We start from the raw sequence: 17,514 nt of genomic DNA on the forward strand, positions 1-17,514 counted from the left end.
CAATGCTTAACTGACTGAGCCACCCAAGGGCCCCTCCCCATTTTCTCCTAAAAGAATTAGTACTTTAGTACTAATTAGCTAGAGGTGTACTGTATCTCAGCTTCCCATGGGGAAAACAAGAGAAATTTTAAAATCTCTCTATAGCAACAGGTTCTCAGAAACTAATCAAAAATCAGGAAAAAGATCTGGTCATATGTGATAAAAGGCTAGTGCATACAAGATGACTTATGTGAAAGGCTGAAATGGAATGTGAAAATACTATGAGCAAAGACAAGTGGAATTATATGGCAGAGTGGCTTAAAATACAGTACTTAAGAGCATAAAAGTTTTTTAAAAAAGTAATCTCAAACAAACAAACAAACAAATAAGTAATCTCTATGCCCAATGTGGGGCTCAAATTCATAACCCTGAGATCAAGACATGCGTGCTCTACCAACTGAGCCAGCCAGGTGCCCCAAGAGCATAGAATTTTCAAATAGACTTTGATGGCCTTTGAACCCCAGCTTCACTGCAGTGACAAGTTCTTAACTCCTAAGCTGTTGCTGCCTCATCTATAAAATGATAACAGTAGTGGTAATACTAGATTTCCCTCCTAACATTATTATAAAAATGAAGATAATATAAAGTGATTACTACATTGCTGGCATATTAAGTATTCTGATGAATACCATGTAAAATAACAGGATAAATTCTACTGTTCAAATCGGTAATCAATTTGTTAAGCAATTATTCTGTGTTGGGCACCATTCCAAATTCTAGGAACACAACGAAACAACTATCATCAATTTACAAAACCCTTACTACATTCTAGGCACTACTCCAAATACTCTTTTTATACATTATCCTCATTTTATAGATGAAGAAACCAAGGCTCATCACGTTAATTGCCCAATGTCACCAGGTAGTGAGCAGAGGAACAAGGATTTAAACTTAAAGCAATCTTTGTGCATAACCTCAGTTCTTAACCACTTTATAGCCTATAAGAATTCCAAAGGTTATCTGACATGGCTATAACCTATGTGCTCTGGATATAATATGCCACACCACTCTTGTTTTCAGCTACCTGGTTTAAAATCAATTTAGTCATGTCTATCAATGCCTTCAAAATTCAGCTCCACATTCCATAACCTAATTCTAATTTATTCACCACTGTTTTAACAAGTAACTTCTTGTTATACCTGTTCAGAATGTATTAACAGTGTTTTTAGACTGTTTTTTGAAAAGTGCTTAGTGATTTCATAGATTTTACCATTTCAACCAGATTTGGCTGTTTAGGAAAGATTGGACATTCTTTGCTGTTTATCTCAGTCTTCTAAAAAGGAGTTTTAACAAATTAATAATAATTTGTTGAGAACCTATGAGTTATTTTAAAACTTATTAGACCCTTCAAGTCCCCTGTGCTCTGATTTACAAATGATAATCTTCTATCATATTATGCAATGTCAAAAGACCCATGGTCTAGTCCTGACTCTGCTGCAAACTAGTTTTATGATCCTTACAAGTCACACACCTCTAATTTTCAGCTTCTTCATTACTAAAGAGAAGGAATTCAACTAGACAAAGTCTTATTTTGCAAACAGTAAGCACCATATGTTCCACCAAAAAGGGCCATATGGCCAAATAAACTGGATTCAAGATGATCCTTCTTACTACTTTCATTTCAAAATATAACCTCATCTACATCCATTCTGTCATACTATTTTTAAAGTCTAACAACTCTAAGCACCCAATTTTTTTTTAAAGTAGGCTCCATGCCCAACGTGGAGCCCAACTTGGAGCCTGAACTCATGACCCTGAGATTAAGACCTGAGCTGAGATCAAGAGTCGGATGCTCAACCGACTGAGCCACCCAGGTGCCCCTACTCTAAGCACCTTTATGTGATGATCTGGTTTAAGCTATTTATAGAAAATGGAAGCCCAGAAAATAAAGAGGTACTATATAAAGCCCTCTCCATTACACACTCACTGTTGCCTTCTGCAAGAGGCCTAAACCCCACATAAGCTTTTCAGCATCATTAACCTGTTCCATCCCAAGGGCTATGTCACTGGTTATTAGTTGTCTCCCAATATCCTCTCCCCTCTTTTACTACAAAAACAGAATGACTGATTTCTATCTGGTTACAAAGTAATCTGAAATAATGAATATCTCATCTCCCTTGAAGCTAGATATGGTGGTGTGTGTGTGTATTGGAGGGAGTGAGAAAAGATTTATCATAGTGTGGTTTGTGTAGTTTGCCCCTCTCTCCTCGCCCCCTGCCACCTTGCTATCTAGAATGGAGACATGATACCTAGGACTGGAATAGTTAGGTCTTAGAATATGAGATGGAAACTTGTGTTGATGGCAGACAGACAAAAGGAACCTGGGTTTCTGGTATGTGGAGCCACTAAAAGCAACTTTGGCCACTCTGCCTGGTTTATCTACCTATATGAGAGGGGGAGAAACTTCCATCTTCTTTAGACCACTACTATTGTGGGATATCTACCATTCATTGCAGAACTAGATCCTCATTGCAATAGGTTAGATCATCTCTCCTTAAAAACCTACAGGTGAGTCTCAATTTGTAAAGAATTCTACACTCACTCCCCTTCCACCTACCAGTCCACACCTTTTCTACCCTTCAGGCTAGTTATCACGAATGATTATAGTGGAAGTACCCTAGACTAGACTTAAAGAGAAATGGGTTCTGGTTATGCAAGTGGACAGCAAATTCCTTAGTCTGTGTCAGAAACCCATTTTCCCTAGTTCTCTAGTAGCTTTCCCATTTTCTGTGGTTTCTCATTTAAGTATAATTCTAAAATGACCTCCAAGTGACCCTCACCTTTGTATGATCTCCTCTCCTCAAGTTTAAGTGGATCTTGTAAATACAGTACCCATTCCTATGATTATGTAGATAGGTGCATTACCTAGGTGGGCCTGACCTAATCATTTAAGCCCTTTAAATCTAGGTCTGGAAGCAGATTCGAATTAGGAGAATTTCTTATACCTCTGCTGGCTTAAAAAAATGCAGGTATGGGATGAGGGAGGCTTTTAGCCACTGAAAACAGAATGTGGCTGACCGCCAGCAAGAAAATGAGGACCTCGGTCCTACAATCAAAAGGAACTGAATTCTTTCAGCAATAAGAATAAACTTAGAAGCGGATTTTCCACAAAGCTTCTAGATAAGAACGCAACCTGACCAACACCTTGATTTCACCTTTGTGATACTATGAGCAGCAAACCTTGCCTCGCTGTGCTACATTGTGTCCTACAAAACTGTAGCTAACAAATTGGGTGTTGTTTTAAGTGCTAAGTTTGTGGTACTTTCTTATGCAATAATAGAAAACTAATACTTTCCTTAAAGGTTACAAAACTTTTTAAAGGCCAGTTCTAAAACTAATTTTTTAAGTAAGTTCTATAATTACTTGCACATGTTGTTTCTGTGATAGAAGATACAACTGCATTCACAGTGATTAGAAATAATTATCACCTAACTTATCTGACCACAAATTTACTTTTAATAAAATATTTTACCTTTTCCAGTCTTCCCTGGAGAAGTCCAAACCAACAAACTTCAAATAAAATATAGGCTACAGACGCTTACAACATTAAAGGAGACTGGATTTATCAACGATACAACTGTGCCTTGACTTCAGTATAAACAATCCTTGGATGTTGTCAAAGAAGTAACCCATAAAACATACCCATCAGCCATTACAGCTATGGGTATATTGAGAGCTCAGTCATGAGCAGATACTAAAAACAACATAAAAATAGAGCACAGTATAAGATTCATCCTGAATCTCTAGGCTGGTCTTAATATATATATAGGGCTGAACTCAAAACACAAGGCTTTATACATGGCACTTCATTTCTTTTTAAGAAATAAATATTTCTGCACAGAAGTTTACTATTTGTATAGAGTTGATTCTGGAACTGTTCTATTATTTCAAAACTTAGAAAATGTATCACTCCATTCTTAAGGAAAATACAAAAAATACAAATGTATTTTCTTCATTTATAATAATTATGTTAACATGTAAACAAACATGCCTGCATAAAAAACAGAAAATCGTCCTAGTAAAAGTAGATATAGAGTAGTTGAGGTGACAGCCCAAAAACATAATCTTCCTTTCCTCTAATGGTCTGTCACGTCAAATCATTATTTTCCATTAAGAAAAGCTGTGGATTCCAGAAGGTCAATCTGCAGAAACGGCTAGATATGTCCAATTCCATAATCTTATTAAAGTCCATTATTTCTCATTTTCCCTCATCTAAGAGGAGTTGCCTGAGAAGTTATCTTCCCACTCATTTCTTCGTTTCAGGACAATCATCATAAAAAAGCAAAATTACTCACTTCAGTTTGTATAACTCTAATCAGGCAAAATAAATGCTGCTGTGTTTTAGCTATGACACCAAACTGACGACAGCGCTCCAAAAAAGTGTCTAAAGAAGGGTCAATTCTTCTTTGCAGTTTACTCCAAAAGAGAGTCAATTCCCTATAAAAAGAAAGATTAAGGTAAAACATTTAAAGCAACTGGTATTTGCTGTCCACCTCCCCATTCCATTTTGGTCTTTTGTTTATTTGTAAAAATAAGCAAAAACTAGGGGAAAAAAAGCTATCTATATTCCCTATTGTGTCCTCTCAAACTGGTAAAATTGTTGAGAATCCTCCCTGATAATTCCACCACTTCTTTCTTCTTTGCAGTGGGGAAAAGTAAAAACAACAAAGACTACTTCCTTTATGTTGACTTTTTTAAGTGGGCTTCATGTTAGGCTAGGTGTGGAGCCCAACGAGGGGCCTGAACTTACAATCCTGAGGTCAAGACCTGAGCTGAGACCAAGAGTCAGACATTCAACCAACTGAGCCACCCAGGCGCCCCTTTATGTTGACATTTTAAAACACTAAGATCCCGTAGTGTTCCAAAAGGTTTTACCCCTTACACTGGTAATTATATTGACTGAATTAAAACCTTATCCTAGTGGGCAGGGATCATCAAACATCCCTACACCGCTAACAAAATATATACACATAATAAATATCCTAATAGTATACTTCTCCACGCTAATCTCCTGCCCCTTTCCAGCTCTAAAATGTCATGATGCTACTTAGGCATGTATTTGGGGATGTTTAAATATTTACTAATACAATTAGTAAAATGGCACTCTTGGAAATGGCTAAAATACAAGAATCCTACAAATATTCATCATGGAAACAAAGAAAAGCTTGGAAAGATTAAGCTTTTTAATTTAATGGGTGCCTGAATGGGTTAAGAGAAAACTCTTAAGGAAAAACACTAGAAACTCAAAAATGCCTAGGATAAAAATGCTAATATGAACGTAAAATATGAATGCAAGGTAAGTTACTTGGTAAAACTAAAGAGAGAATGTTAGCATTTAAAAAAAGTGACTTTTTTTCTGTACACTCCAATATATACTGTAGTATTTGTTAAATAATTTTCATTAAAAAAGTATTATTTTCACAAGCCAGTTCTAGAACACTAATGTCTTACTGCTGTTAAAAGACTATTCTAGGAAGCTGGGCACAAATACAAAGCTTAACAAATGAACATATTTCTTTTTATAACAGAAAATAAACATATTTAACAGAACTTATACTTTTAAAGAGGTAACTGGGGTTCTCATACTGTGAAATTCTTACAAACATACAAAACTTGCCTCAAAGATTGAAATGGATAAACACCTTAAAAGATACATGATGAAAGCTTATAATATTTTGTGATGGCAAATTTGAGTTATAATAAATAAAATTAACTTGAAATGACTTTAAATATTTGTCTTTGGTGACTAGTGTTGCTTTCCTAACCAGGAAAAATAAAAATTGAGACAGGTCAGCTTTGAAAAGAGCTACTGGCCAGGCAAGTAACTGGGATGACTGTTCATTTTTAAACTCACAAGATTGCTTCTTTTAGATGTTAAGTACCTTAGAAATAAAAAGTTTTGAGAATAGTGCAAAATTCAGAATAACAAAGGAAGTGGAGAATTATATATGCTCAGAGATAAAAAGGAGTTCTATCAAAATACGTGTATAAAATCTATCCTATTTGAAAAGAACAAAATTACCAAATCAGTAAAACCTGATTATGAAGAGAAAAGAAAAGGACAAGGAATATCTACGATCTAAAATTCATCAATTGGCTAGAAGTTTAAAGTTAGGCAAATCTGATAAAGTGATTAAGTAGAGTTTAAGACTTAAAAGTCTCTCAAATAACTTTTTTTAAAAGATTTTATTTATTTATTTATTTGTTTGTTTGTTTGTCAGAGAGAGAGCACGAGCACAAGCAGGGGGAGCAGGCAGAAGAAGCAGCAGTCTCCCCACGGAGCAAAAAGCCTGATGTAGGACTCAATTCCAGGACCCCGGGATCATGACCTGAGCCAAAGGCAGATGCGTAACCAACTGAGCCACCCAGGTCCCCCTCAAAAAATTTTTCCTAAGATTTATTTGTTTTAGGGGTGAGAAAAAGAGGGAGAGGAAGGGAGAGAATCTCAAGCAGACTCCCTGTTGAGTGAGGAGCCCACCACGGGGCTCGATCCCATGACTGAAAATGACTTGTGAGCTGAAATCACAAGTTGGCCGCTTAGCCAACTGAGCCACTCAGGCACCCATTAAATTAAAAAAATAAATCAGGGGCACCTGAGAGTGGCTCAGTCGGTCAAGTGTCTGCCTTCAGCTCAGGTCATGATCTCAAGGTGCTGGGAAACAAAACCCACATCAGGCTCCCTGCTTGGCAGGGGGCCTGCTTCTCCCTCTGCCTCTGCACCCCACCCCACCCCGCTTGTGTGCACACACGCTCTGTCTCTAAATAAAAAATAAATATTTAGGGGCGCCTGGGTGGTCCAGTCGTTAAGCATCTGCCTTCGGCTGAGGTCATGGTCCCAGGGTCCTGGGATCGAGCCCCGCATCGGGCTCCCTGCTCAGCGGGGAACCTGCTTCTCCCTCTCCCACTCCCCCTGCTTGTGTTCCCTCTCTCGCTGTCTCTCTCTCTCTCTAATAAATAAATAAATAAATAAAATCTTTAAAAAAAATAAAGAAAAAAATAAATATTAAAAAAAACAAACAAATCAGAATGTCTAGGGCTTGATTTATTCCAAATTAAATATTTCAATATAGTTATCTTAAATCCAAATACCCATGACCAGAAAAGGTCATTGTTATCATGTATTTTGTTTTTATACTTATTTACACAATTACACTTCAATAATTTAGAACTGCTATTACCTACCCAAACATATAAACTTGCCTGAATGAAACCAAAACAAACAGTATATTACTCTTGAAAATGCCATGATGCCATCCATTCACATCTGCACACTGGAAAACTGAAACCACCAATAAATAGTAACTCAGAGCCTGCTGGATCATACATGCAGCACTAGGAAGGACAAATACTTCTTCAGTTACTACAATGATACGATTTTTTAAAATGGATAGCCATGGGGCACCTGGGTGGCTCAGTCGTTAAGCGTCTGCCTTCGGCTCGGGTCATGATCCCAGGGTCCTGGGATCGAGCCCCACATCGGGCTCCCTGCTCGGTGGGAAGCCTGCTTCTCCCTCTCCCACTCCCCCTGCTTGTGTTCCCTCTCTCGCTGTGTCTCTCTCTGTCAAATAAATAAATAAAATCTTTAAAAAATAAAATAAAATGGATAGCCATTAAAGAATATATATTGAAAATGATTCCACTGTATGGATGCTTCCAATGTTCAGATAATTTATTAACCCAATGCCTCAAATTAGCCCCCTGCCTACCTCAAGTCAACAAATTATACACAAATTCATAAAAACTGGAAAGGAAATTTAGTTCTATTAATAGTGGGAAACACATTTTGGCAGAGATCTAGCTACCAAGCAAGAACTTTAAACTACACTGTGTTACAGCATAGCAGGAAGCCCGTGGAGTCCAGCTAATACGTCACACTGATATCCAGAACTTAGGCACTTTGGGAATGAGGCAAAGAAAACTATGGAATTAAGGAGTGACCATCCCTAAAGGCAGCTCCTGCAAATACAGTAGTTGATTCTCATGATTTTTTTTTTTTAACTTTTTATTTCCAACAAAATTAGGTTAAATAAAACATACATGGTGGTCTTTGACAGGCACTGAGGGCAACATACATGTTGACCCTGGTATATCAAAGCCTAGACTCAAGGCTAGGAAAGAATAGGCATGAAATTATATCTGAAAAACACAAATGTACAACATACAAGATTTAAACTAAGTTCTAAGAAAGCAAAGATCAACTTATCAAACTTGCTGAAAGCTTTCTGTAGAGGTTTAAGGTTCACCTGTATGAACTTTATTTTAAAAGTAGCAGTAGTAAAAATAAAATAAGATAAAAACAGGGAGGCAAACCATAAGAGACTCTTAACTATAGGGAACAAACTGAGGGTTGCTGGGGGGGCGGGCTGGGGTAATTAAGGAGGGCACTTTATGTAAGTAAGCACTGGGTGTTATATGCAACTGATGAATCACTAAATTCTATTTCGGAAACTAATAATATACTATATGTTAACTAACTTGAATTTAAATAAAATAAAAATAAAAAATAAAAGTAGCAATAGTAATTACACATCTATATGTATACTGTCCCATTCAAAAATGGTTATCTTTATAATTTTTGTGGTTACTCTAACATTACCACTGCAGACATCTATAGGAAACTCATTCCTCCAGCACATCTTTGATTTTTGCAGAGAGCCAAAACTCATTTGGGGCCAGGGTTAATGAAGAAGCTAAGCAATATACTTTCTGAGATCAATAATATGGTGACTGATATGAAGTAATATATTTTATTGTGGTTTATAAATATCTCTGAAGAAAATTTCTCTTTTTTTTAAGATTTTATTTATTTGAGAGAGAGAGAGGAAGAGAATGAGCAGGGGAAGGAGAGGGAGAAGCAGACTCCCCACTAAGGAGGGAGCCCGACTTGGGGCTCGATCCCAGGACCCTGAGATCATGACCTGAGCCGAAGGCAAATGCTTAACAACTGAGCCACCCAGGCACCCCTAGTATATTTTTTAAAAAATAAGTGACTGCTTTTGTCAGATTCCAAATATTCCATATAACCCACTATCTTCAACACAGGAAATTTCTAGCATTTCTAGCACAACAAAAGAATCTATCCTATCTGAACAGAATCCCTGAGTTTCATTTTCTTTAGTAAAATTCACTGTTTTGTTGTAGTTATTCTAATTCCAATGTCCAATATCCCAAAGCAAAACAAACAACTATGAAAACAACACAAGGGTAAAAAAAAAAAAAAAATGTTTCCAAATTTGAAAACTTTAGATCCTATTCTCTTTGAATTGCTTGGAAGAAGCTTAGTTTTAACAAAGTGTGAAGTGACTTAATATTTTCTTTACTCATTATAGCTCCTCAGGAGGCCAAGAGGGAAATCCCTGTTAATCCCTTCCTGCTGCAGGGGAGCAGCATTAATCCTAGAGCCACTAACATTCTTGGAAGGGCTAATGTGGCTGAGTGAAGAAAGGAAGAAAAAAAAAGTTAGGGTCACTCTAAAAGGGAAGCTCTATCAGGAATATTAAAAGAACTGTATGACTATAGTTTTAAAATTACTTTGTAATCAAGAAAAATCTCAAATAAACAACCTAAACTTACACCTAAAGGAGCTAGAAAAAGAACAGAGACCAAAGCCAGTAGAGGGAAGGAAATAAAAAAGGTTAGAGAAGAAATAAATGAAATAGAAACTAAAGAAAATAGAACAGATCAATGAAACCGGGAGCTGGTTCTTTAAAAAGATCAACAAAATTGATAAACCTTCAGCCAGACTCATTTAAAAGAAAAAAAGGGGGGGCTCAAATAAATAAATCAGAAATGAAAGAGGAATAATAACTGACACCACAGAAATACAAAGGATTACAAAAGAATATTATGAAAAATTATATGCCATTAAATTTGACAACCTAGAAGAAATGGATAAATTCCTAGAAACATATAACCTTCTAAAACCAAATCAGAAGAGACAGAGAATGTGGAGAGATCAACTACTAGCAGTGAAGCTGAATCGGTAATCAAAACACTCTCAAGAAACAAAAGTCCAACACCAGATGGCTTCATATGTCCAAACATTTAAAGAACAGTTAATACTTATTCTTCTCAAACTATTCTAAAAAACAGAAGAGGATGGAAAGATTACAAATCCATTCTACGAGGCAGGCCAGCATTACCCCAATACCCCAATACCCAAACCAGGTAAAACCTACACAAAAAGAAAAATACCGGATGATATCTCTGATGAACACAGATGCAAATATCCTCAACAAAATATTAGCAACCAAATCTAACAATAAATTAAAAAAAATTACTCATCATGATCAAGTGTATTTATTCCAGGGATGCAAGGTGATTCAATATTCACAAATCAATCAACATGATATGTCTCATTAATAAGAGGAAGGATAAAAACTATATAATTGTCTCAACAGAAGCAGAAAAAGCATGTGATAAAGTACAATGTCCATTCATGATAAACACTCTCAACGAAGTGGGTTTAGCAGGAACATACCTCAACATAATAAAGGCCATATATGAAAAACCCACAGCAAACATACTCGGTGAAAAACAGAGCTTTTCCTCTAAGATCAGGAACAAGACAAGGATGTCCATTCTCACCACTTTTATTCAACACAGTACTGGGAGTTCTAGCCACAGCAATCAGACAACAAAAGGAAATAAAAGGCATCTAAATTGGTAAGGAAGAAGTAAAACTTTACTATTTACAAATGACATGACACTATATACAGAAAACCCTAAAGACTCCACTAAAAAACTATTAGAACTGATAAAAATTGAGTAAAGTCGCAGGATACAAAATTAATATACAGAAATCTGCTGCATTTCTATACATTAATAAAGTAGTGGAAAGAAAAATTAAGAAAACAATCCCATTTAACAGCTGCACCAAAAAGAATAAAATACCTAGGAATAAACATAACCAAGGAAGTAAAAGACCTGTACTAAAAACTATAAAACACTGATGAAAGAAATTGAAGATGAAACAAACAAATGGAAAGATTCCATGCTTATGAGTTGGGAAAACCAATTATTGTTAAAATGTCCACACTACCTGGGGCGGCTTGGTGGCTCAGTTAGTTAAGCGTCTGACTTGATTTCAGCTCAGGTTACGATCTCAGGGTTCTGAGATTGAGCCCTGTGTCGGGTTCCGTGCTAGGCATGGAGCCTGCTTGGGATTCTCTCTCTCCCCCTCTCCCTCTGCCCCTCCCCAACCCCTCTCCCACTCTGTTAAATAAAAAGTCCACACTACCCAAAGCAATTTACACATTCAGTGCAATCCCTATTAAAATACTGATAGCATTTTTCACAGAACTAGAACAAATAATCCCAAAATTTGCATGGAACCACAAAAGACCCCAAACAGCTAAAGTAGTCTTGAAAAAGAGGAACATGGAGGTATCACAACCCCAGATTTCAAGATCATACTACAAAGCTATAGTAATCAAAACTGTATGATATTGGCACAAAAACCAATACATTATTCAATGGAACAGAATAAAGAACACAGAAATAAACCCACACTTTTATGGTCAATTAATCTACAACAAAGGAGGCAAGAATATACACTAGGAAAAAGACAATCTCTTCAACAAATGGTGTTGGGAAAACCAACACAGCTACATGCAAAAGAATGAAACAGGACCACTTTCTTATAGACCATACACAAAAATAAACTCAAAATGGATTAAAGACCTCAATGTGAGACCTGAAACCATAAAATTCCTAGAAGGAAACACAGGCAGTAATCTCTTTGATATCAGCCATAGAAACATTTTTCTAGATATGTCTCTTATGGCAAGGGAAACAAAAACAAAATTAAACTATTGAAGACTATACCAAAATAAAAAGCTTTCACAGTAAAGGAAACCATCAACAAAATGAAAAGACAAGCTACTGAATGGGAGAAGATATTTAAAGAAATTATACAACGGAACACACACAAAAACAAATAACCCAATTAAAAAATGAGCAGAGGGGACGCCTCGGTGGCTCAGTTGGTTAGGTGTCTGCTTTCCGCTCAGCTCATGATCCCAGAGTGCTGGGATTGAGTCCTGCATCGGGCTCCTTGCTCAGTGGGGAGCCTGCTTCTCCCTCTGCCTGACACTCCCCCTGCTTTTGCTCTCTTGCTCTATCTCTGACACATAAATAAATAAAATCTTTAAAAAAAAAAATGGGCACACAAAAATACACTTTTCCAAAGACATATAGATGACCAACAGACACACTGAAAAGATGTTCAACATCACTAATCATCAGGGAAATGCAAATCAAACTACAATGAGGGGCGCCTGGGTGGCTCAGTCAATTCAGTGTCCAACTTTCGGCTCAGGTCATGATCTTAGGGTCATGAGCTGGAGCCCAGCAGTTGACACCACACTGGGCCTGGAGCCTGCATAAGGTTCTCTCTCTCTCTCCCCCTTTCCCTCTGCCCACCCCCCTCCTTGAGAGTTCTCTCTTTAAAAAATAAAAAATAAAACCAAACAAACAAAAAAACCCACAATGAGATATCACCTCACACCTGTCAGAATGGTCAAAATAAAAAACACAAGAAATAACGAGTATTGGCCAGGATGTAGAGAAAAAGGAAACTTTGTGCTCTGTTGGTAGGAATGTAGGCTGGTGCGATCACTCTGGAAAGCGGTATGGAGGTTCCTCAAAAAATTAAAAATAGAATTACCATATGATCCAGTAGTTCCACTCCTAGGTATTTACAAAAAAACCCACAAAAACACTAATTCAAAAAGATATGTGCACCCCTATGTTTATTACATTATTTACCATAGCCAAGATATGGAGGCAGCTCAAGTGTCTATCAACAGACGAATGTATAAAAAAGATGTGATATATATATGTGTGTGTGTGTGTACATACAATATATATACATATCCCATAAAAAAGAATGAGATTTTGCCATTTTTAACAACATTGATGGATCCAGAGAGTACAATGTTAAGTGAAATCAATCAGGCAGAAAAAGACAAATACCATGACTAAACTCATAGGTGGAATTTAAGAAACAAAACAAATGAACAGAGGGGAAAAAAAGAGGCAAATAAAACAACATTTTTAAACACAGAGGACAAACTGGTGGTTATCAGAGGGGAAGTGTGTGTGGGGGGGAATGGGTAAAACAGATCAAAGGGATTAAGAGTATACTTGCTAAGATCTCTAATCTGTAATGTATGAAAAAAAAACCTCCTCTACTTAATTTAATGATCAAAACCCTTACTGCTACCTAACTTTTTATTTGTATCACCTCTTTTTTAGTATCTTGACAAAATGCCCACAATGATTATTACAAAATATATTTAACTCCCTATTCCACTATCTCCTTTCTCATAGGAGATATAACTCTGGCATTGTGGACTGAGTGGTAGAAGACTACAATCTGAATTCTGGCCCTGTCCCAAGAAAACAACCAAAGGAGAAGAAAAGCACTGGATTAGCAGTCAAAAATCCTGGATGTGAATCTTAGCTCTAACACTTTAGCCTTAAGATCCTGGGCAATCACAAGACTTCTCGGATTCCTCTGTCCTCCACTGCCTCATCTGCACAATGCTAATTATGAGGATTGGGTAGGATAATTTACAGTACACAAATAATATTTTTTTTTTTTAAAGATTTTATTTATTTATTTATTTGACAAGAGAGAGACACAGTGAGAGAGGGAACACAAGCAGGGGGAGTGGGAGAGGGAGAAGCAGGCCTCCTGCAGATCAGGGAGCCTGATGCGGGGCTCGATCCTAGGATCCTGAGATCATGACCTGAGCCGAAGGCAGATGCTCAACGACTGAGCCACCCAGGAGCCCCCACAAATAATATTTCTATGCAAAATAGTACATAAAAAGAAATAAAGTAGCATAAAATGCTAATAATAATAAAATTGTACAAATACACACAGATGCTCCAAAAGGAGACCAATGAAGGTTAAAGTACACCAAGGGCTTTCCTGGGATTTCCTATAATCAAAATGCTCATTTTCAACTTCAAGCCATCCTTAGGTTCTAAAATGCTCAAGGTTTCTCCCATCAAGATCATGCAAATACAACCCATTCTTTGAATTAAAGCTGGTAATACCTCCTCCTTGACACCTTTCTTAAACATACAGTGAGAGCACCTTTCTCTAGTATCCTATAGCATTATCCATACTACTAATATGATACTTATTGACAGTCTTACATTCTAGAGGTTTCCTGTGTACCAGTCTGTCCCTTTGGCCTAAATAGATTCCATACAGTTAGAATGAAAGATCCGTGGGTTACACTCACTGTTTCCTTCTTAGCAACTAAGTACTCTGTAGGCAAACAAGATATAAATTGAATTAAAACTAAAATAGTGCAATTCTGCTAATATAGTACCAAAATTGCAAGAGATTACTATTCAAATTGATTTCCTTCTCTAGTGCAAGGTTGACCTAGAAACCTACATAATTAGTGGGTTTCTAAATAAGAGGGGGAAAATGACTACCAGAAGATATTCTAAGTGTAAAGGAAAACGACCTAACACCAATTTGTTTCATGTTGCCATAATTTTGTCTTCAAAGACAATGTATCTTAAAGTTAACAGAATGATCAAGAGGAGCTCAAACTTTACCTTCACTTTATTTCTGGACTCTTCTGGAAAAAAACAATAATATTTTTAATTAAATGGTTTAGCTTCTAAACAAGATTTAATTCACATCAGTTAGGCTTTAAATTTGAAACAAGCCAATGTTTTACATAAACTCTAAATGCCCTACTCTGTGCTAAACAAATAAAGAGAATGAAAAGTAAATATACTTACCAAGAACAATATACACTTGCAGTTTGGAGCTGCTGGGTAAGGTAAGTCGTACAAAGAACAAATGCTGTGTTATCCTGACCCTCGGATTCCAGATTACATATGATGTCTAGTATTTCCTTGCAGTCGACCTTTGCAATCTATCAAAAATGAGAAGATGGAGTCAAAAAGAAAATGGTGACTTTCCTGTAAATTTTGTTACGAGATATGAAGTTTCTTTTAATGTTTTCTATCTTTAATAATTGATGAGGCAATTAGAGGGATATAATTTTCTTCTATTAACTCATGGCTGAGTCTTCTGGAATATCTCATAAAGAAAATATTAAAGAGAACACAGTAGACACTATAAGGAGGTTCCACTGTAGTCCCAATGCAGACAAAAACATTTTTGTACAGTTAAAAAAAATTATTCATGGGGCGCCTGACTGGCTCAGTTGGTACAGCATCCAACTCTTGATCTCGGGTCTGTGACTTCAAGCCCCACAATGGGCGTGGAGCCTACTTTAAAAAAAAGAATTATTCATGAACACTGCTACCATATAAATAAGTCAAATTATACATAGTAACTTCAGATGATTTTCACCTGAAGTACTATCATTTTTTTTTTAAGATTTTTAAATAATCTCCGCACCTAATGTGGGCCTTGAACTCACGATCCCAAGATCAAGAGTTGCATACTTCTACAACTAAGCCAGCCAGGCACCCCTATTTCTCTTTCACTTTTATTCAAGTCACTCTAGTTACAGATAGAAAAATACAAGGCTTATCCTTACTGCCAGTAAGCCTAAAGGAGGCCGGTTGAGAAACTGTTTTAAATTCAAAGGCTTTCTCATACAGTTAAGGAAAAAAAAAATCTTTGGTATAAGTGGATTTTCAAACAACTAAGACACTTAGAAATACATTTTTTCATTTATGCTATATATAGAAATCTTACCACCTCTGGGCAAATCAGAGTTTTCTGGGGCTCTTTTTACATACTAATAAAACAGGAGAATAAGGCCTCTAAAGACCCTTTCTCAACTCTTTTTATCACTTCCCTATCTTAATAAAGAAGATGAAGGATAATCTCTCTGTCATTTGTCTATGTGTCAGCACTATAAATGTTAATTATATCAGACACCAAATGTACAAAACAATGTTAAATTTCAGGATAAATGAAGCATATATCAGGGTAAATGAGGTATGTAAGAGTTAGCTCATCTCTTCCAAAGTGCTATGCAGTTCCAATAGGTGGTTCTAAGTCTCTAACTTTAGTCATACCCTCAGGTAGGCACAGAAAGGCTTCTTTCAAAGTTTAGCTCAAATGCCATTTTCTCAGAGAATCATCTCATTTCTAAGACCATGTCAGAATCCCCATCAAAAACTCTATTCTCATCAATTAAAAAAAACAAAAAACAACTCTAAAAGTCAACTATACTTCAATTAAAAAAAGACAAACCCACATTTTTGTAACATTTATCACAACTACAATTCAATCATTAGATGAAGAACTTACTAGCATTTGTCTTCTCTGCTAGAATGTAAAATTAATGAGGTCATGGGCTATGTATACCTTGCTCAAAACTCAGCACCTAATAGTGTCTGAAACACATAAAAGAAAAAGTAGGTGCTGATGAATGGAGTAAATGAATCAACTTTAATCAGGGTAAAATGTTCATGTTTACAAAGTGAACCTCATACAATTCTGTGTTTTCTCATGTTTTCAAAGACAATGCAATGACACAGTAAGCAGTATAGTACAGTGGTTAAAAGCAATTATTCTAGGGGCGCCTGGGTGGCTCAGTTGGTTAAGTGACTGCCTTCGGCTCAGGTCATGATCCTGGAGTCCCGGGATCGAGTCCCGCATCGGGCTCCCTGCTCAGCAGGGAGTCTGCTTCTCCCTCTGACCCTCCTCCCTCTCATGCTCTCTGTCTCTCATATAAATAAATAAAATCTTTAAAAAAAATAAATAAATAAAAGCAATTATTCTAAAACCAGACTGTGTATATTCTCTTCTCAGCTCTATAGCTGCTAGCTGTGTGACCCTGGATAAGTCACATAACTTATTAACTCTATGTATCAGTTTCCTCATCTAGAAAATGGAAACAAGGGATGCCTGGGTGGCTCAGTCATTAAGTGTCTGCCTTCGGCTCAGGTCATGGTCCCAGGGTCCTGGGATTGAGTCCCACATCGGGCTCCCTGCTCCACGGGAAGCCTGCTTCTCCCTCTCCTACTCCTACCCTGCTTGTGTTCCCTCTCTCGCTGTCTCTCTCTAATAAATACAATCTTTAAAAAAAAAAAAAAAGGAAATAATAGGACCTCCCTCATGGAGTTATTGTAAGAATTTAATATGTTTTAGTACAGTATGGTGACTATCGTTAATACTGTATTGCATATCTGAAAGTTGTTAGGAGAATAGATCATAAAAGTTCTCATCACAAGAAAAAAATTTGTGACTACGTACGGTGACAGACATCAACTAGAGTTATTTTGGTTACCATTTCACAACATATACAAATACTGGATATTATGCTGTATGCATGAAATAATACAATGTTAATATGTCAATTATACATCAATTAAAAATGTGATATCTGTGCCTATTACAGTTACAGCTAAGTCTTAAAAAATATGTTCTAACAGGAATTAGCTAATAGTTAGGAGCATGTTAGAAGAGCTGTTAAAAACTGTTTTCATGAAACATATAAGAAAAAAAAAAGAAAGTCA

At 36.6% G+C, this 17,514-nt stretch overlaps 1 protein-coding gene across 1 annotated transcript in view; it reads right to left on the reverse strand.

Annotated features, from left to right (window-relative positions):
• Positions 1 to 17,514, reverse strand: part of RLF (RLF zinc finger) — an 86,460-nt gene that overhangs the window by 5,794 nt on the left and 63,152 nt on the right. The window contains exons 6-7 of the mRNA XM_045897986.3: positions 14,812 to 14,948; positions 4,335 to 4,476 (exon numbers count right to left, since the gene is read on the reverse strand). Coding sequence (XP_045753942.1) covers positions 4,335 to 4,476; positions 14,812 to 14,948 — 279 coding nt within the window. The remainder of the gene's footprint in view (positions 1 to 4,334; positions 4,477 to 14,811; positions 14,949 to 17,514) is intronic.

Source organism: Mirounga angustirostris, unplaced genomic scaffold (assembly GCF_029215605.1).
Source record: "Mirounga angustirostris isolate CCGP_5_RB_7025 unplaced genomic scaffold, mMirAng1.0.hap1 SCAF_4, whole genome shotgun sequence".
Taxonomy (NCBI): Eukaryota; Metazoa; Chordata; class Mammalia; order Carnivora; family Phocidae; genus Mirounga; species Mirounga angustirostris.